At 44.6% G+C, this 21,800-nt stretch overlaps 2 protein-coding genes across 3 annotated transcripts in view; one reads left to right on the forward strand and one right to left on the reverse strand.

Moving 5' to 3' along the window:
- LOC141265880 (V-type proton ATPase subunit d 2) overlaps positions 1-19,769 on the forward strand; it is a 51,497-nt gene extending 31,728 nt beyond the window's left edge. The window contains exons 4-8 of the mRNA XM_073679537.1: positions 174-253; positions 1,773-1,850; positions 3,290-3,466; positions 15,244-15,321; positions 16,985-19,769. Coding sequence (XP_073535638.1) covers positions 174-253; positions 1,773-1,850; positions 3,290-3,466; positions 15,244-15,321; positions 16,985-17,146 — 575 coding nt within the window. The 3' untranslated portion in view covers positions 17,147-19,769. The remainder of the gene's footprint in view (positions 1-173; positions 254-1,772; positions 1,851-3,289; positions 3,467-15,243; positions 15,322-16,984) is intronic.
- The window catches only part of LOC141265884 (serine/threonine-protein kinase H1-like), a 203,602-nt gene that overhangs the window by 82,564 nt on the left and 99,238 nt on the right, over positions 1-21,800 (reverse strand). The gene's annotated exons all lie outside the window — the stretch shown is intronic.

Here is a 21,800-nt window from a genome sequence, read left to right on the forward strand (position 1 = left end):
TTAGATCACCATTACCCTCTGAATGTGGCCTCAGTAAGGAAACATCCAAGATGATATCACTTTGTACTTCCACTCCTGTTCGGAAATTATTTGTTTGTAGATGATTCATTAAGTCTTATTATTGCTCATCCCAGGAAATCAGCATTGTAAAGTTCTGTTTTTTTCATCTCTAGCTGACTTTTTCCAAGATTGCGTGTCAGAAAATGATATGGATGAGATGAATATTGAAATTATGCGAAACAAGCTGTACAAGGTACGGTCTACTGGACATGGACAGCTAGACACTAATTTCATATCTGGCAGAGGCATGTTTAACATTCAAGTCTGTACTTTTGCATTTTTATTTTTTTTTTCTCTCCCTTTCTTTTTTCCCTTCATCCAAGAGCCATATCAGCTTTCTCATTTTTTCTGTAGGCATAGTCGTATTAGGGCTTGTTTTCTACAAGATGAGGTGTAATTTTGAATGGCGCCATTCATTTTGCCATATAATATACTGAAAAACTGAAAAAAATCCAAATGAGGGGAAATGGTGAAAAAAATGCAATTCCAGAAATGTTGTTTGGGTTTTATTCTTAGAGCATTCTTTGTGCCGTAGAAATGACCTGGGAACATGATTTTTCAGGTCGGTACAATTATAGTGATAACAAAATCTTAAAGTATTTATTTCATATTTTATTGGTTAAAAAAGTTATTTTTCTGAGATCTTAAACTTTTCTATTTTCCCCTCGAGGGCTTGTTTTTTTGCTTGGGGAGGTGACGGTTTGATTATTATCCCGATTTGTGGTGTAGATGTAATCTTTTTAAAGTTTTTTATTGTATTTTTGGAAGGGCGTGAGGTGTCTAATAAAGGTTATTCTCGTGTTTACATTTTTTTTGTTTACGCCATTTACTACATTAATTTTATATTTTTGCCATCGAACTAACTTTTACAGACGTGGCGATACTATATATCTTTGTTTTTATTATTTCGCTAATTTGGAAAGCAGAGGAAGGGATACAAACTTTTTTTTTTTTTTAATTTTGTAATATTTTTTAAAACTTCTTTTTATTACTTTTCACTTAGGGGAACAGAGCATGCAATAGTATCGTAGTATATAGCGAAAAATCATGAATTCCAATTTAGCCCGACTACAGGCTGGGCTTCATATGATTACAAAGATGGCAATGATGGGAGCTATCAGCAGGTCACCGGCTGCCATGGAAAAATAATAGCTCAATGCAATCACGTACTGTCTATAAGCCTGACCCCATAACTGAGGCGGACAGAACCCAACACAGCCGTACTGGCTCAGTGATCAGCTTAGCACTTCTCTCCTTGTCTCAGTGGCAAGTTGGGGTCTTGGCATCCGGATGTTCTCAAACTAAGCTTTTGACGTGTCACTATGACATGTAAAAAGTTTTCTGAAACTGAAAAAGTAATAATGGCACCTTATAATACAGGCAGTCAAAATGCCAATAAGGGGCATAGCCTATTCCAGTGAATGAGTGCTCCTGCCCCTTCATTCTGCCAGTTAGTGGGGGTCCTGGCGTTAGGATAGGACATTCATGTAATTTTTCCAAAGAATCCCATCTGACCAGGGGAAAGCAGCAAATAAGACATTGTAATATCACGATGAGTTAGACTGATGGCAATCCCAGCTCTGGTACAGCTATAAATTAGCAGATTTCTAACAAAACACTGGATGTCCCAAATAAAAGCACGAAATACTGTTTTATAATATTGTATGAAACATTCCCTATACCCTATTGATTATGTCTGTTTTCTCTATCAGTCATATCTAGAGGCTTTCTACAACTTCTGCAAAGCTCTCGGAGGAACGACAGAAGAAATAATGTGCCCAATCCTTGAGGTAAAAAAAAAAATGCTGAATTTATCCTGATTTACCATTTTTGTGTAGAATTTTAATTATAGGCATTTGTTAAAAGGAATCTGGTACCCAATTGTATGCTTTCCCATCTGAGGACAAAATAAAACTCGTCACAAAGCCCCTATACATAACAGTGTATTATTTATTGTGCACTGTGAGGATTCGCTGGGAGCAGCGGGATCTTGACAGGAAGTATATGATTTGCATGCGTGCAGTCACATGCCGACTAGACGTGTGCGGCCTTCACTTAGCGCAAGTGTATTGAGAGAGGCCGGACATGTCTAGTCGGAAGGTGGCTGGATGTATGCAAATTAGTTTTTTTCATGGACCCATGCACTTGAATGAGAGAGTAAGCCATAGTCATCAACATTAACAGAAATAAACATTTGAAATAGATCACTCTGTTTGCACTGACTCTATATAATATATGAGTTTCACTTTTTGTATTGAAGAACTGAAATAAATTAACTTTTTGATGATATTCTAATTTAATGAGATGCACCTGTATCTAGAGTAGAGGGAATAAATGTTTGATGGCTAGCCCCCACAAGTATCCCCACCCTAGTGATGACCGAGCATGCTCGGTACTTGAGATTTATGAGCATACTCGGGTGTTTTCCAAGCGTCTTCGGGTGTGCTCGAATGTTATGTTTGAGTCACTGTGTGTGCATGATTTGCGACTGTTTAACAGCTTTAATACACATGAGGAATGCCTATTTGTTAGGCATTCCTCACATGTATTAAAGCTGTAAAACAGTCGCAAATCATGCACATGTAGTGACTCAAACATAACATTCGAGCACGCTGCAAATACTTGGCGAGCACCCGAGCATACTCACCGAAAGGGTTAACAGAACACGCTCGCTCATCACTATCACCCATCACTATATCATATATTCAAGAGCCCTATGTTTCTCCTTGCTGCTTGACTGCAGAGAGAAATCTGAGTCTGACGCAGGCAGCCAAATGCAGTGTGGATAGGGAAAGTGTCATGAGAAGAGTAAAACAGCAGAAAGTCAAAATGTTTGCATAAAAATGAAATGTGACAAACATTGTGACTTTTTTGCAGGAGCATCAAGCTGATATCAAATTCAACCTCAATTTATCCACACTTCTATACTGCATGTAGCAGACAAGCCAGAAAAAGAGGAACAGTACTGTATTTGAAATACTTGGATATGTGATTTTGGATCTTGTATCTGTGCTATATATCAGCTGATCTGGATACACATTTGGCAATAGTGGAAAATATATATAGTATAACTTATACAACCATAAAATCTGGCATTTACCTTTGGCTTTGGATTTGCATGAATGTAGGATAGTAAAGCAGAATGATATCGACCACTAGATTTATTTTGTAGATTCTTGTATTCTGCATTTAAATAAATGTCCGCCATATGTAATTCTCTCTCTCACAGTTTGAAGCCGATAGACGGGCATTTATCATCACTATCAATTCATTTGGCACTGAGCTTAACAAAGAAGATCGAGAGAATTTGTACCCAACATGTGGCAAACTGTATCCAGAGGGGCTGCGACTACTGGCCAGCGCAGATGACTATGACCAAGTGAAGAACATAGCAGAATTCTATGCTGTATGTACCATCTTAATAGCATATGTGTGGGCTTTAGATAGACATCTTTTTTTTATCAAAACATTAACAATATTTTATACTGTATTAGAAATAGTTTTAATGCGACTGAATGAAAATATTGGTTTATTTTCTATATCAGAAGATATGAAAAATTCAGAATCTAATGCTGGTCATTGTGCACTTACAGTAATCTTGTAATCTCTTCTTTCCAAAGGACTTCCAGTCTCAAGATACATGTACCTCCTCCACTCAAATATTGATATGCCAGTAGTGTTTATAGATATGAAAACTGTGGTACTGTTACACACGCATGTGGCGCACGTGGTTAGTGGATCCACTGTGCCACGGGGCAGGGCTTGCCTAGGAGGGTCATAGCTAAGCATCTATCAGGTGTTCATTGGAGCTCCTGATGGTGGATCCAGGCTTCAGCTGCAGGTAGCTGCAAGGTACCACTCCTAGTCATTCCCCGGTACTGCGGCTGCTGACTAGTGTTGAGCCACCCCCGTAGTGTTCGAGTTCGGTTCGGTTCGTCGAACACCCGTGTGTTCGCTGAACTGTTCGTCGAACTGTTCATCGAACACCTTCGAACACCGTTAAAACCAATGGCAGGCAAACAAAAACACATAGAAACACATAGAAAACACCTTCAAAGGTGTCCAAAAGCTGACAAACTGCTCAGAAGACACAACTAACACATGGAAAAGTGACAAGTACATATAGTCATGCGAAAAGAAAAGAGGTGGAGGAGTAAAAGGAGGGTGAGACACAGATATAGGCATGTCATGCCCTTCTAAAATCCAAAAAGTGAGAAGCCGACACGTTCAGTCCGCTCCTGCCCGTGCCACCTCCGTGTCGCCGGGTTTGTGCCAGAGCCGCGGTGAACCCTGACGGCCAGCCCCCTTCTCCCAATACTGGTGCCTATCCGCTGATGGGTCGAGCGAGCCCCCCTGTGGTGGAGGCAGCTCTAAAGCTTTTTAATTTAAATTGTCTCTCTAATTTGAATGAATACACTTTAAATCCATTTACAAGGATCTATTGGAGGGCAAGTCTCATGCCAGCAGCCGCGTAATTCCAGCTCCAGTAGCGTCCACTAAAGCTGCTGCAGTTAAAAAGCTTTTATAAGGATCGAGCTCGGCTGTCCACCGCAAGGCATCCTACTGCCAGTCCCAGCCCCTATGCCTTGGGGTGCCTCCTGATGCTCTTCACTGAGTATCCTGTGGTCCCGAAGCATTTCCTTTGAAAAAATTAAGTGTCCAAACTACAGGTGGTGTAGCTTGCTTAACAGCCGGGATAATCCGCTGACTAGCAGACACTGCTACTACGCACAAAGTATTTCCTGGGCTAGATGCAGTTAAAAATTTGTAATTAGATACTCTCGTTGGATGCTGAGAAAGCATTCCATAGAGTCTCCTGGCACGCCATATATGATTCTCTTAAAAAGCTTGGGGTAGGGGTCTAGGGGACCCTTTTATAGCCAAAATCACGGCCCTGTATCACAATACGTCACCTAGGCTGAAGATAAATGGAACTGTAGCACCCTGAGGGCTCGGTTGCTACAGAGGTATTGCACCTCACCCAGAGGTGTGATATCTCACTCTCAGGTAAGGATGGAGTGTGGATCAGGACCCGACACCTGCATGCATTACACCACATTGCCGTGAGGCAGGGCGACCAATATGCCTCTGAGATGGGCACGACAGTCCCTGTCCCTGGCTGGAGTGGGGGGAGGGAACACTGAGGAAGGGGAACCCTGTAGTGCAGGAGCAGGGAGGAAGCAGTTCCTGGGTGCATTGAGAAGGGAGTATAAAAGGTGGGCACCATCTTAGTTCAGTGCAGAGAAGTCTGAGCAGAAGTGGCAGGGAGCAGGGGCTCTGCATGAGCTCTGCTCCGGAGGCGGGCCTATTAACAGAGGCCCAGGCCTGGAAGAGGGAGAAGGAAGGAAGAGGAGCGGAGAAGGCTCCAGGAACGAGGAATGAAGGGATCCCAGGGGTGCGGACGGGCGAGTCGCCACCGCACGCCCGAATCCACCTGCGTGGAGGGGTCAGGCCAAAGGGGGAGACCGGTCCCCGAAACTAGTGGAGGCAGGAAACGACCCTCAGCTAGAAACCGGAGGCTGTGACATTTTATGTGGCGCAGCCCCTCGCTACACCCGCTAGGAAGGCACCACATAGGGTCAGGGAAACTGGCGCCAAGTTTACCAAGAGGAGGCCCGAGGCAGCCGGACAGAAGGGTTGGTAAGAAAGGCCAGACAAAGGACACACAAAGGGGGTCCTGTGAAGCGCTCCAAAGTTATCTGGGAGTTGTCTGAGCCCCTCACCTGGTGAGCACAGTACGACGTGGGCAGCCGTTACCTGCAGACGTGGTCTGGATAATAAGAACTGTGAGTAAAGGCCCTGGACTGCATCACTGACTCCGTGTCGTTACTGCTGCTGCCCTGCACCATCACCCCCATCCTCCGCATACACTGCCCTGAGGCTATACTCCTCCCGTGGGGAGTTATGCTACGCTCTGCTGCACCCACAACACCAGCCTCAGCGGTCTGCCCTGCAGCGGCGGTTCACTCTGACCGCAATCCACGGGTGGCGTAGTCGGACATTTAAACATCAAAACCACATAAATAGTTCCGCCACTGGTTTGATCACCCTGAGCCACGGAACCGGGTCGCCGCCACGAAGACTACAACCACCAGCATCCACCAAAAAGGGTCCGGCTCCGGGTGTCCCAAGGCCCAGGGGGTGCATCAGAACATTTTCATCACCTTTCACAATAACCAATGGGACAAGGCAGGGATGTCCTCTGTCCCCTCTCTTATACATCCTAGTGACGGAGCACCTGCTCTCATCAATTCGCCATAACCCCAATATTAGGTGGATTGAGGTGGGAGGCACCGAGTACAAGTGCTCTCTATTTGCTGATGATGTCCTAGTATATATCACTCAATCACATATATCCATCCATGCTGTTATGGCTGAAATAGATCACTTTGTTACATGGTCAAATTTTAAAATCAATGCAGCGAAGTCTGAGGCCCTCGATGTCTCCCTCCCCAAATCCATATAGGATTCCATCCAGTCCAACTTTCCCTTTGCCTGGCCCTCACAGGGTATCAAATACTTAGGAATTCCTATTCATAGAGACCTCTCCCATCTATGTTATCTTAATTTTGGGCCCTTTATTGAACAACTCCATAAAGACCACGGTTGGCAAGTTAGAACTGTAAGATTCACTACGTGAACCACTGGTGTTTTGTGGAAAAGCACATGTACACTGTGTTCCAAATTATTATGCAAAAAGTGTTTAGGAGTGATAAGGGAAGAATTTGTTTGTTTGTCAGTTAAACTCATTGATGGTGATGTGTGTCAGGGCTCTTTATATCACTGTAAGCAATTGCAGACACCTGTGCTAATTAGTTTGGCAGGTGTGTCCAATGAAAGGCAAGACTACTTAAGAAGGCTGTCTCACATTATTAAGCAGCCTACATTTTCTGCCAAAATGGGAAAGAAAAAGGATGTGTCGGCTGCTGAGAAGCAACAAATTGTGGAGTGTTTAGGTCAAGGCATGACTACAATCAACATTGTGCGATGATCAGGATGAAGTGTCTTGGCAATCAAGAAGTATGTAGCTGATTCACAGTACACACGTGTGCGTGCTGATAAGGGCAAATTGAGGACTCTTTCCTACAGGCAATTACGTCAGGTTAAAAGAGCAGCGGCAAAAAAGCCTTGTCATAGCAGCAGAAAAGTTTTTGAAGCTGCTGGTGCCTCCAACGTCCCCCGAACAACAAGATGCAGGGTCCTTCAGAGGTTTGCAGCTGTGCATACGCCATCCTGTCGACCTCCTCTATCCACTTCACACAAGCAGAAACGGCTCCAGTGGGCCAAACATTACATGAAGACTGATTTCAAAACTGTTTTGTTCACGGATGAGTGCCGTGCAGCGCTCGATGGTCCAGATGGATAGAGTGGAGGATGGCTGGTTGATGGACACCCCACGCAAACACGGCTACAGCGCCAACAAGGAGGAGGTGGAGTAATGTTTTGGGCTGGAATCATGGGGAGAGAGATTGTCGGCCCCTTTAGGATCCCTGAAGGCGCTAAAGATGAACTCCATAATGTATGTGGATTTTCTCAAACAGCACTTCCTGCCATGGTTCAAGAAGAAGAACCGTGTATTTCACAGCAAGATCATTTTTTTGCATGATAATGCACCATCTCATGCTGCACATAAAACATCTGCATCTCTGGCTGATATGGGCATAAAAGGGGACAAACTTATGGTGTGACCCCCATGCTCCCCTGACCTCTACCCCATTCAGAACCTCTGGAGCATCATCAAAAGGAGTGTCTATGATGGCGGGAGGCAGTTCACATCTAAGCAACAGCTCTGGGAGGGTATTCTGTCCTCATGCAAAACAATTGAAGCAGAAACCATCCAAAACCTGACAAATTCAATGGACGAGAGAGTTCAGAAGCTCCTTTCGAACAAGGGGTCCTATGTGAAAATGTAACATCACCTAGAATAAAGTTTTGAGTTGAAAACTGTTTGATTTCAGTTTCTAATAACCTGCTAATGCTTATAATTTCAAAAATGACCATTTTTTTGGTCTTTATTAAAATGAAAAGGTTGATCGAAAAGTTTGGGGGATCTAAGAGTGTGGCAACCCAGTAGTCATGATTGTTTCGAATTCTGACAATATGAGGGTCATGTTGCAGGTAGTGCAGCAAGAAGGCACTTATGTGTCTTGCGCATCTCGGAGCCCCAAAATTATTTTCCGGGCTAGATGCAGCTAAAAATTATTATTAATTTTAAATCTGGTGGAGCTTAGTATAGATGGCCTAATAGGATCAGTGCTGCACACTGCTACAAAGCCCAAATTATTTTCCAGTCAAGATACAGATAAACATGATTAGTAATTTTAAATCTGGTAGAGCTTATTATAGATGGCCTAATAGAATCAGTGCTGCACACTGCTACAAAGCCCAAATTATTTTCCAGCCAAGATACAGATAAACATGATTAGTAATTTGAAAGCTTAAAACGGTTGGTAGGGTGATTTTAACCAATCATCAAGCTTTTACTCTCCCCAGGATGACACAGGGGTAGAAAAGTCGTTTCGGATCCATGATTTGTTCATCTTTATGAACGTGAGTCTGTCTACATTATCAGTGGAGAGCCGCGTGCGCTTATCTGTCAGCACACCACCAGCAGCGCTGAACACACGTTCAGACAGAACGCTGGCTGCGGGGCATGACAAGATCTCCAAGGCGTAAGTGGCTAGCTCTGGCCATTTATCCAGATTGGAAGCCCAAAAAGAGCAAGGGTCCAGTGACACAGTCATGGCTTCAATGTTTACTTGGAGATACTCCTGTACCATCGTCTCTAGACGTTGACTATGTGTCAGACTTCTTGTCTCCTGTGGCCTTGCAAAGGATGGGCTAAAAAAGTGGTGAAATGATTCCGCAAAATTGATGTTACCAGCAGATACTGTGGTTCTGTTACGGTTTGAGTGCTGAACACTTGACGGTCCCACGGTTGGCAAGTTGGAACTGTGAGATTCACTACGTGCACCACTGGTGTTTTGTGGAAAAGCACATGTAAGATTCTGCAACAGTCTCTGCTGATACTCCTGCATGCGTGCATCCCTTTCTATGGCAGGAATAATTTCTGCAAATTTACTTTTGTACCGGGGATCTAACAGTGTGGCAACCCAGTAGTCAGGATTATTTCTAATTCTCACAATTCGAGGGTCATGTTGCAGGTAGTGCAGCAAGAAGGCACTCATGTGTGTTGCGCATCCAGGAGCACCAAGTCCCTGTTGTGTTGGTGGCGAGGTAACAATCATGCTTCCTTCCTCTGTCCTCTCCCCCCAACCTCGCACAACAGAAATGTGATCAAGGTCTCCCTCATCTGATGAGTCTTCCATCAGTTCGTCCTCCACTTCTTCCTGGGCTCCTGCACCTTCCTCACTAGTTTGGCTGCTACCATGCGCCCTGGTAAAATCATCTCCCCCACCTTCACATGCCTGCCACCTTGGTGCTGCCGACCGTCTGGACCTTGCAGATGTTAGCCCTTCCGCATACAACTCCTCCTCCTCTACTTCCTCCACCTCCTCTTGTGCCACCACCTGACTCCGAATTCTGTTTAACATGTGCTCCAGCATGTAAATCACCGGAATAGTCATGCTGATAATGGCATCGTCAGCACTAAACATCTTCGTCGCCATTTCAAAACTGTGCAGAAGGGTGCATAGGTCCCTGATCTGAGACCACTCCTCCAGCGTGATTTGCCCCACCTCTGGATCTCGTTGGCCCAGGCTATACGTCAGAACGTATTGCACCAGGGCTTGTCGGTGCTGCCACAGTCGCTGCAACATGTGCAGAGTTGAATTCCATCGGGTAGGCACATCGCATTTTAGCCGGTGAAGTGGCAGGCCCAACGACTTCTGTAGAGATGTAAGTCGCTGAGCTGCGGGATGCGAACGGCGGAAGTGATCACACAGCGACCGTGCCCTCTGCAGAAGGCCATCTAGTCTGGGATAGTGGGCTAAAAATTGCTGGACAACCAGGTTCAACACGTGAGCCATACAAGGCACGTGTGTGACATTGCCCCGGCGAAGGGCCGCACCCAGGTTTGCAGCATTGTCGCACACGGCCTTCCCTGGTTTCAGGTCCAGTGGAGACAACCATTCATGAAATTGGTTCTCCAGAGCTGACCACAACTCCTCAGCTGTGTGACTCACATTTCCCAGACATTTCAATGTAAAAACCGCCTGATGACGTTGAGCCCTACTGCCAGCATAGTAAGGAGGTGTGCAGGATCCCTTCTGCACAGTTAGAAAGCTTGTGGCATGACCAGACAGGCTTTGGGTGCAGGTGGAAGACCGAGAGGAGGTTGAGGAGGCAGAAGCAGTGGAGGAACTTTGACATAAAGAGGATTGACGCACAACTCGTGGGGACGGCAAGACTTGGACAGCAGCCCCTTGTCCTGCTGTCACCATAGTTACCCAGTGCCCAGTCAGCGACATGTAACGCCCCTGTCCATGCCTACTCGTCCAAGTGTCTGTGGTGAAATGCACCCTGTCACACACAGAGTTTCTCAAAGAAGCGGTGATGTTGTGTGCGACATGCTGGTGGAGCGCAGGCACACCTTTCTTTGAGAAGTAGTGCCGACTGGGCATCTGGTACTGGGGCACTGCGACGGACATAAGGTCTCGAAAATCCTCTGTGTCCACCAGGCGGAAAGGCAGCATTTCTGTAGCCAAGAGCTTGCAGATGGTGAAATTCAACCTCTTAGCTTTCTCATGGCTAGGAGGAAATGGTCTTTTACTTGTCCACATCTGAGGGACCGAGGGCTGGCTATTGTGCTTAGACGGGGTTGATAAGGGTGTCCACGGCAAACTGCCGGTCTGTGAGGAAGATGCAGGCGGACATGTTAGGTTGCCTTGATCCAAAGTTGGTGTTATCGATGTCGGACAGCGCTCAACACCAGCTGGTGTTACCACCTCCAAAGAAAATGATGACCTGCCAATCACGCTGGCTGTTGCGGGTAAAGAGGTGGCAGGTCTGCGCCCCAAAACAGGTGTGACTGCTGTCCCCCCAGTCACAGAGGATGAAGAGGCCGCGGATGCACAAGATATGGCAGACGGTGGTTGGCCCGGCCGGCTAGGCCGCATTGTAGCATACTGAGCTTCCCACTGCAACTTATGCTTCATATCCATGTGCCGGTTCATGCATGAAGTACTCAAACTATGTATTTTTTGGCCTCTACTTAGCTTTTGCTGACAAATGTTACAGATAACACGAGTTGGGTCATCTTTATCGATCTGAAAAAATGCCCAGGCTATGCAAGGCTTAGCACCCATGCGACCTGAAGAGCCACCACGACTTGTGGTGAGAGGCAGAGTTGTGTTTGAGGATGCAGTTGTTGACGTGCTTCCAGTACTACGTCTCTGTCCAGGAAGGCGCAACCTGACCTCGTCGTCACTAGCATCTTCCTCCACCTCCTCTGCTGACCTCATCTCTTGGCTGACTGTGGGTTGACAGTAAGTGGGATCTCCAACCTCATCATCATCACCCTGTGCGTTATCACACCCGTCGTCCTCAGAGCCAACCTGTTCCTGCCCTGACAAAAAACTAAAGTTGTCGCTCCAATCAGGTATTTGAGTCTCATCATCGTCTTCCTCATTGTCTCCACCAACAGGAGTTACAGTTTGGGAATGAGGGTCTACATTATGGTCACAGAACCTTCTGCGTCTGGTCCTGGATCCGACTCATAAAGATTCTGGGCATCAGTGCAGATCATTTCCTCGTCTGGATTCACAGAAGCGCTGGAGTCGACCTCTGATTCCCAGGCTATAGTATGAGTAAACAGCTCTGCAGACTCAACCATCTGTTCTACCTCATACTCAGACGGGCAGCTGGAGATTTGGGAGCTGTGAGGAAGCAAGTGCGATTGGGGTGACACCTTTGAGGACTGGAGTATTTGTGATGTTGAAGTTGATGTGGAGGAGAGCCCACTTAAAGGAGCACTTGATATCCGTTGAAGCACCTGCTGTTTTTGTGCCTCATCTGGAATTTGTAGCGATTGGCGTGGCCGTAAGAAAGGGATCTTATCACATTGTCCGCTAAAAGAAGTAGACATTTTAGTTTGGCTGGAAGATGGTCTTTCTTCTGCAGATGTTACTGTTGCTTTAACACCTACCCCACGGACACAACCTTTTTTCCCCTTCCCAACACGCCTATTCCCCTTTCCACCAGCAGCAGGTCTTTTTCCACTCATTTTGGTGGTTAACTAATTCAAAACTCTGGAGTTGTTTGCACAAAAAAACAATGGATGGGAACCGAGCAGAGCTGAGTGGCCAAACTGTGGTATTAGGCCAAAACTATTGGCTGGGTTAGATGCAGAAAAAAATTGTATTCAGTTTGCAACCTGATGGAGGTCAGTATAGATGGACTAATAGAACAAGTCCTACACACAGCTAGAAGCCCAAATATTTTTTCAGAGGTAGATGCAGAAAAAAAATATATTCAGTTTGCAACCTGATGGAGGTCAGTATAGATGGACTAATAGAGAAAGTCCCACACACTGCTAGAAGCCCAAATATTTTTTCAGAGCTAGATGCAGAAAAAAATTATATTCAGTTTGCAACCTGATGGAGGTCAGTATAGATGGACTAATAGAACAAGTCCCACACACAGCTAGAAGGCCAAATATTTTTTCAGAGCTAGATGCAGATAAAAATTATTTTTAATTTGCAACCTGATGGAGGTCAGTATAGATGGACTAATAGAGAAAGTCCCACACACTGCTAGAAGGCCAAATATTTTTTCAGAGCTAGATGCAGAAAAAAATTATATTCAGTTTGCAACCTGATGGAGGTCTGTATAGATGGATTAATAGAACAAGTCCCACACACAGCTAGAAGCCCAAATATTTTTTCAGAGGTAGATGCAGAAAAAAATTATATTCAGTTTGCAACCTGATGGAGGTCTGTATAGATGGATTAATAGAACAAGTCCCACACACAGCTAGAAGCCCAATATTTTTTCAGAGGTAGATGCAGAAAAAAAATATATTCAGTTTGCAACCAGATGGAGGTCAGTATAGATGGACTAACAGAGAAAGTCCCACACACTGCTAGAAGGCCAAATATTTTTTCAGAGCTAGATGCAGACAAAAAATTATTTTTCATTTGCAACCTGATGGAGGTCAGTATAGATGGACTAATAGAGAAAGTCCCACACACTGCTAGAAGGCCAAATATTTTTTCAGAGCTAGATGCAGATATAAATTATTTTTAATTTGCAACCTGATGGAGGTCAGTATAGATGGACTAATAGAGAAAGTCCCACACACTGCTAGAAGGCCAAATATTTTTTCAGAGCTAGATGCAGAAAAAAATTATATTCAATTTGCAACCTGATGGAGGTCAGTATAGATGGACTAATAGAATGATGCTATGCCCAAAAGATTTTACTTCACTAGGTGCAGTAAAAAAATTGGTATTCTATACACAGGTGGTATATCTTGCAACACAGATAGGCTACTCCACTGACTAACACACTCTGCAATAGGCCAAAAAGGATTAGCTTTGCTAGATTCAGCCAAATGCTGTGAAAAAAACTTGCACAGCACTGGCACAGACCTGCCTGGCAAAAACTGATAGGAACTGATGTAACCTAGTCCTGAAAAGGACTGCAATTACAATTAGTCTTTACTCCCACAATCTATCTATTTAAGAGCACAGACCTGCCTGATAAAAGTCGTAGGAAATGCTGTAACCTAGTCCTTAAAAGGACTGCAATCACAACTATTCCCTACTCCCAAGCTATCTGTAGATTTGTGCGAAAATTGGCTTGAAATTAACAAGGTATAGCGCACACAGCAACAGCGGTGCCGTCTAACACGCAGCTGCAGCAGTGAGAAAATGGTGGCGACGGGGAAAATGGCTTGGTCTTATAGGGCAAGGACATGTGACATACACTGCCAATCACACATGCCCTTGCTTGTGTGAAAAAAAGCAGTTCGCTCCGTGTGTGCGCTGCTGATAGGCTGACAGATTGCACCTCCCCACTGTAAATGCGGGAAAGAGAAAAAAAAATGGAGATCTTCATTATTCCTGCAGAGATCCATCCCCTGCCCCTCCCCCCACCCCGCTGTACACTCAAACTGCGTATTAACATTAATTTTCATCATTACTGAGAAAAAATCCAGTTATGATTTTGGTGCACGAACAGTTATCGAACATAACCTCGAACAGCCGAATTTTTCTCAAATCGTTCATGTTCGCCGAACGGCTCGAACACCGCCCAAAACAGCTCGAATTTGAGATTGGCGAACAGTTCGAGTCGAACAACGCTCATCTCTACTGCTGACCCCAAGGTTTAGGTACGCCGACACGGATAGGACTCGGGGTTCATTCAGACTACTAGGTTCTGGATCCACCAGCAGAACGGTTACTAATACAGACATGAACTCAGGCTCCGTTCAGACTCCTAGGTTCAGGATCCTCTGCAGAATGCTTACTGACACGGAGTCTTAGACAGGGCTCATTCAGAGACTGGTTTTAGCAGTCCAGATACATGGAATACTTGGATAGGCAAACACTCAGACATACGGGTCTCGGATACTGGTTCAGGTACTGGCCGCACATGGACAGGAGGACGAGGTCCAGGCACTGGCCGCACTAGGACCAGGGACTGCGGGTTCAGGACTGGCCACACAAGGACCAGGGACTTAGGGTTCAGGACTGGTCGCACAAGGACCAGGAACTTTAGGTTCAGGACTGGCTGCACAAGGACCAGGGACTATGGGTTCAGGACACTGGCCACACCAGGACCAGGGGACTTCACAAGTCACTTGTAGACTGCCACACTACCTAATGATTCTATGTTGCTTCAGCACCTCCTTATTGGGGAGGGTGCCTTTTAAACAGGATGTCTCCCAAGTGGGAGCCATCTCGCAGGTGCGCACGTTGGCCCTTTAAGAACAGGGCAGCGTGCGAACTAGGCATGCTGCTGGGACTCAGAACAAGGAAGGAAGCAGGGAGCATGCCGGGTACCACGCCGCGCGGCGTGCCCGGTGGTGCAGGGGCATTGGCAATAGCGTTACAGGTACAAGGGCACATAACATGATTATGAATATGAGGGATCTAGTTATTTCAAGGCAACATGAGAAAGGAGACATTTTAAGAAAGACTTCTCCTGTCTTTGATTAGTCCTTACGTAACGATAAAGCAGTTTGATAGGTCCTAATACATTCTGGCTTATCTTTTACAGGAGTACAGAGCACTGTTTGAAGGAGTTGGAAGTGGAACTGGAGAAAAGACTTTGGAAGACAAGTTTTTTGAACATGAGGTAGGGCATAAAGTAAAAAGTTGTACTTAGTTAAGATTTGGCATCCTGTTAAATGGTACCTGACAGCTGATATAAGCTGCAGAAACCAAACTGCCAGCAAGTATCAGACAATGGCTCTGTCAATTCAGCCAGGTATATTTCACTGTGTAATGTTTCAGAGAAAACTTACATTTAAAATGTTACACGCACGCCCCCTAAGTTCAGATAGGGGCGAGACCGGTTACATGAATTCGTTGGAATGCTGGGGGAACCGTTACTCAGGGTAACCATAAGCTGCAGCTTCTCTCAGGCACACAATAGATTCAGTTGCTGACCAGACACATCTGAAAAGAGTCTTCATAAATGGTAGAACAGTAACATTTAATGAGGCACAGCCCGTATAATGCAAATGTCTCTTTGAGCAACAGGCTCCAGTAATAACAGTACAGTCTTCTTTGCAGCACAGCAGTACACAGTCTATTATCCGGTTACACAGTACAGCACTGTTTTAATGCATACACAACCACAGGCTTTTCCTTCACAAGGACTCAATAGTACACAGTATTCTTTTTCCTGCATGGAGATGGAGGGGGGAAGGGTGTGATGAGGGAGATGATCTCTAGGACAGGCTTCCTTCCAGTCCTTATCTTCCTGGCCGATAATACTCCACACTGTTAGCTCAGGGAGTCTAACTGACCTTTGTTTAGCTTCCCTCCTGACCCGAATTCTGTTCCCTTGCCTTCTGTGAGATACAGATCATAAGCCACCTTTCTCTTTGGCTCTAGACAGACAGTAAACAGCTTCCCCACAATCCCCCTGGGGCTCTGCTAAAACACTCCCCTTCTCCTGTGACTGTGTTAACCTCTCTAGTTGCTGGATGCTTCTGGAGCACAACACTTCCTGTCTCCTGTGCTTGTGTTACTTCTAATAGTAGCTGAATGCTTTTAAAGCAACAGCACTACTTCTGCATGTCACATTCTGCAACAGCACTACTTCTTCATGTCACAAAAAGCTCACCACGGGCCATGCGGCTTGGGTGACTAGATCCAGATTGCAGTCTCCGGCGACCTCTACCCATCCTGCTTCTGGTGAGTGACAGGTCTCTCCCTATACATACTCCTGCAGAGAAACCTGTAGCACAAGGAATGCTTGGCCGCAAAGAAGCCGGCCACTTGGACCAGTCACTGAAGCCACTGGCTTCTAAGTGTATGCTTTCTCTGAAACGCTGCAGAATTTTCAGAATAGAACATTCGTGGCAGAGATTATGAAGTCAATATCTGATGCGTGCAGCCTGTGGGTCAGGCAGCATGTAGCTACTGTCAGGTTCCCTTTAATGTCTCTAAAGAGTTACTGTTCTGATGAACTCAAGCAGTTCATATATTTAATAGATGGCTATTAATGAAAAACCCCTTTAAAATTATTTATTTAAAGGGTTTGTACCACAATTACAATGTATCAACTATCCACTGTATAAGTGATCACAGGGATCCTGTCATTTGATTGAAGCAGCTGTCGCCCACGTGCGCGGCTACTCCATTCACTGATGATGGACCTATAAAGGTAGCCAAAAATAGATGGGACCCTCAGCGATTAGGTACTTATCACCTATGTGCTGGATAAGTGACATGTTCTAATTATCAGATGTCACACAAAGTAATTTGTTTATTTTGTTGTTTGTTCTCAGGTGAAGATGAACGTGCTGGCATTTAATAATCAGTTCCACTTCGGGGTCTTTTACGCCTACGTTAAGTTGAAGGAGCAGGAATGCCGTAATGTTGTGTGGATCGCTGAGTGTATTTCTCAAAGGCACAGAACGAAAATTAATAACTACATCCCTATTCTGTAATCTGTTTATCCATCCACAACATTGAGTGTTATAGTACCCAGGCATTTATTCAGATAATATTGCATTTATCAAATTTCTGAAAATTCCAAATTCTGTTTTGATTAAGTATCTGGAACATAAGAATACAAAAGTAGTATGTGTTATGTTTCATCATATTTAAAAAGAAGGTAATGTAAGGAAAGCCTAATTGATATAAAAGGCTTAAAATTGTAATTTTTTAATCAAAAAAATTCCATCCCCTAATCCCTGTAGTACCCTAAATATCGGCTTACAGCAAGGAACCTCTGTTGAATGCTTCAGTGTCATACAAAGGCATACATGGTTGTAGGGAGGAACTGTTCATAGTTTTATAGCTTTGAGGTTGAAAGAAGACACAAGTCCATTGATTTCCACCTACATCCTAATATGTTGATCAAGAGGAAGAGAAAAATCCCATGAGGCAGATGCTACTTTCCCTATACTAGGAGAAAAATTCCTTCCCATCTCCAAATACAGCAACCAGAAGTGTTCCCTGGATCAACGTTCCATCACAGAATGTAGGACCCATAATCTGTATTATTTGGCATTCAGGCCCTAACTGAACTTGTTTCGTGAATCTATAATTACATATTGTGGCAAAGAATTTCATAGTTTCACTGGTCTTACAGTAAATAATCCATAGTTTCACTGCTTGCACAGTAGAGAATCGCCATCTGTGGTGATGATTGGACCTTCTTTCTTCTAGACAAAGAGGATGCCCTCTTGTCATCATTGAAGGATAGGTCTAAATAGATTATTAGAAAGACCTCTGCACTGTCCCCTCATATATTTGTACACTGTAAGCCTTCATTTTTACAAACTGAAAAACTCCAAGTTTGATAACCTGTCTTGGCACTGCAGATTACCCATTTACTTAATAACCTTGGTCACTCTTCTCTGCACTTGAACTTCAGCAATGTCCTTTTTATACTGTGGAATATTGGATGCACTATTGACTTGTATGAAGCCAAACCTATTTTCTTGTCATGAGCATCTATGCATCCTTTATTGTATCCGATGATTTTATTTGCCTTGGGAGCAGCTGCCTGGCACTGGTCACTAAAGATTAGTTTGCTGTCTACTTATACCCCAAGTCTTTTTCAGTGACAGTTTTACCCAGTGCTTTACCATTCATTACATAATTGTATATTTTATTTCCTTGGCCCAAGTTCATGACCTTACATTTATCTAGATTACACTGCCAATTCTCTACCCAAGCCTCCAGTTGATGTAAACCCCTCTGTAATATTTAATTATCCTCCTGTGTGTTGATTACCTTGCAGAGTATTGCCATTTTACTCTGTATGTCCTCTACAAGGTCATTAATAAATATATTAACAAGGAGAGGGCCCAATACTGACCCCTGCGGTACCCAACTATTAACTCAAACTCAATCCAAATGTCCTCCATTAATAACTACCCTCTGTTTTCTATCACTGAGCCAGTTGTTAACCCATGAGTTTACCATGGTCTAATTTGGAACCTACCTCCTCATAAAAGCTTATCAGTTTAGTTTGACAGGACCCATCCCCAATAAACCTATGTTGATGTTAGGTTGTGAGGTTATTTTGATTGAGATACTTGAGGATATCTTCTGTTAGAAAACGCTCAAAGATTTTGCCCATAGTAGAGGTTAAACTTACGGGCCTATAGTTTCCAGGCTCAGTTTCTGACCCCTTTTTTAATGTTAGCACTACTGGAAAGTTTCAACTTAAGTAAAGAAAAATCATTACATGCCCTCCATTATAATCTTCAAAAACGTATTTTATGGGAGAGATTTCCACTATATATGGCACCCAAAGTACTAAGGAGCAATATGGCCTCTGGGCACTGCCATACAGCCTACGTGCATATGGTTCACCCAGGTGCATGGGCCAAAAGGCAATGTGTATGCAGAGTTTGTTGAGGATTTTTTTTTATTCCTTATTTTATCCAAAACAGACTTCCAGTGTACTGATGAAAGTATTTGTGAACTTGCAGTCCACGAGTCCTCTTAACCACACATTGCCTGTTGGCATTCTCTGCTGCTTGATTGACACTGAAGACAGTCTCTGGTGCTGCTCCTTGTCAAAATCTTCAGCATGCATTGCTCTTCTTTAGGCCAGTCCATATGCTGTACGCTACCATGTGCTGCCCAAATCATTAGTCTCATACTGAGCATGTGCTGGTCAAAAGAAGAGCGGTGTATATGCAAATTTCAATAGGAGAAAAGGTGGTTTCACGCATCAGAGACTCAAGTGAAGAGGTGAACATCACCCCCACCAGTGCACTTGTAGTGTAACTTGCTTATGTTCAGACAGCTTAATTTTGATGCAAAGGATCCTTGCATTGTAACAAAATAGTTATTGCTGCTATTGTTGCACACTGCCCTATCTTGCACTATCTCTTCTCATAGCAAAAATGTTGCTGACAAGTTTCCTTTATGGTTGTGTTGTATAAAGGTTCTGCATTTACTTAATAATTACAGCTGTATGTGATATTATGTGATCGACATATCCAATGAATGTGTGTTATACAACCTCTCGATTTAGTGGTAACATTACATCTGTTTGAGTTTCGGCAATATTTTTGTTTCATTTAATAAAATTCTCAACAAAACTTGGAATTTTTGCAAACATCGTAATAATAATTTATAAACTCATAATATCTTAGTCACTCTTCAGCAAACCAAGTATGAAAGGGACTGTCAAAAGATTGGAAAGTATCCCTTATCCATGGATTATTGGATAATTTACCGATCACCGGGAATCTGAACCCAAGAATACGACCCTGTAGAGTCTAATCTCAAAAGAGTGGAGGTCAAACATGCTCCCCTCGGCTCTATTCATTGTCTATGTGTCTGCTGATTAGCCATTCATTGTCTATTGTACTATCGGAGATAGTTGAGTAACCCCGTTCTGGGGATTGGTAGGTGTCCTAATAGTCGGACCCAATCAGTAAGTTATCCCTTATCCTATGATACTATCCTATCATAATTCCCCATGACTGATCCTGGTCCCAAGGTTACCCTCCATTAACATGTGTTTGAAGGGATGCATTCGAAATCACACTGTTTTGTCAGCAATTACCACTATCCATATCGCTTGATGGCTGGCACAGTAGTATTCAGTGATATAGCACATAAGATGATGAAGATTTACATAACTATTGTCAGCTCAGTCAAGACATGGGGCTCTCGGAGAGATGCTGCCCTGACCTGGTGGGCACCATCCTCTTTTCTACTATATCTAGAACCCCTTCAAGAACTGGATAAAAAGCAGTTGAAACGGGTTGGAAGAAAAAACTACACCCGGCGCTTCTGTCCTGACTGACAAAACAAAGCACTATAATGGAAGCCCCACTTTGCTCCAATCTTTTATATAAGCCATTGACCACAAAATGTGAAGGAAAACATCATTCTACAGCAGTGAAGGCACCGCATGCGAGGGCAAAACGGCCACAAGTTTTCAGCGCTGGACCATTTTATTTTTCAAGTATCATATACACTGCTCAAAAAAATAAAGGGAACACTTAAACAACAGAATATAACTCCAAGTAAATCAAACGTCTGTGAAATCAAACTGTCCACTTAGGAAGCAACACTGATTGACAATCAATTTCACATGCTGTTGTGCAAATGGAATAGACAATAGATGGAAATTATTGGCAATTATCAAGACACACTCAATAAAGGAGTGGTTCTGCAGGTGGGGACCACAGACCACATCTCAGTACCAATGCTTTCTGGCTGATGTTTTGGTCACTTTTGAATGTTGGTTGTGATTTCACACTCGTGGTAGCATGAGACGGACTCTACAACCCACAGAAGTTGCTCAGGTAGTGCAGCTCATCCAGGATGGCACATCAATGCGAGCTGTGGCATGAAGGTTTGCTGTGTCTGTCAGCGTAGTGTCCAGAGGCTGGAGGCGCTACCAGGAGACAGGCCAGTACACCAGGAGACATGGAGAGGGCCATAGGAGGGCAACAACCCAGCAGCAGGACCGCTACCTCCGCCTTTGTGCAAAGAGGAACAGGAGGAGCACTGCCAGAGCGCTGCAAAATGACCTCCAGCAGGCCACAAATGTGCATGTGACGCGCCCCCTGGGCCATGTTCAGGGGATACCCGGAGCCGGATCTGGATAGGGGTAGTAGTCCTTGTGGCGGTGACCCGGTCCGTGCCCAGGGTGTCAAACTGAGTGTGTGGCAGTCTTGGTAGATGTTGTTTCTGTGTCGACTACGCCACCCGTTGATTTGCGGTCACAAGGCCGCCGCTGCAGAACAGTCCGCTGAGGCCGGTAGTATGTGTGCAGCGATGGTGGTATAACCCCCAACAGGAGGGGTATGGCCTCAGGGCAGCTGGTGCGGATGATGGAGGTAGTGATAGTGCAGAAAGGAAAGTCAGAGACGTGAGATGCAGTTTCAGGGTTTTTACTCACTGGTGTTCCTTCAGTCACTCTGGCCTTGAGTGACCACCCGAGCCGTGCTGCATTCACCAGGTGTGGGACTCGGCTAACCCCCAGGCAGTTCTGGAGCGTGGTCCTGAGCTCCCTTCTCTTTCTCTCTCTGCTGGCCGTCCCCACCAGGGATCCACCTATGTCCGGTTCCCTTGGGCCTTCTACGGTAAAACCTTCTCTGGCTTTCCTGACCCTACTCTTGG

The sequence above is a fragment of the Phyllobates terribilis genome, unplaced genomic scaffold, assembly GCF_046119375.1.
Source record: "Phyllobates terribilis strain yellow unplaced genomic scaffold, ASM4611937v1 Scaffold_4__5_contigs__length_816908805, whole genome shotgun sequence".
NCBI classification, from domain to species: Eukaryota; Metazoa; Chordata; class Amphibia; order Anura; family Dendrobatidae; genus Phyllobates; species Phyllobates terribilis.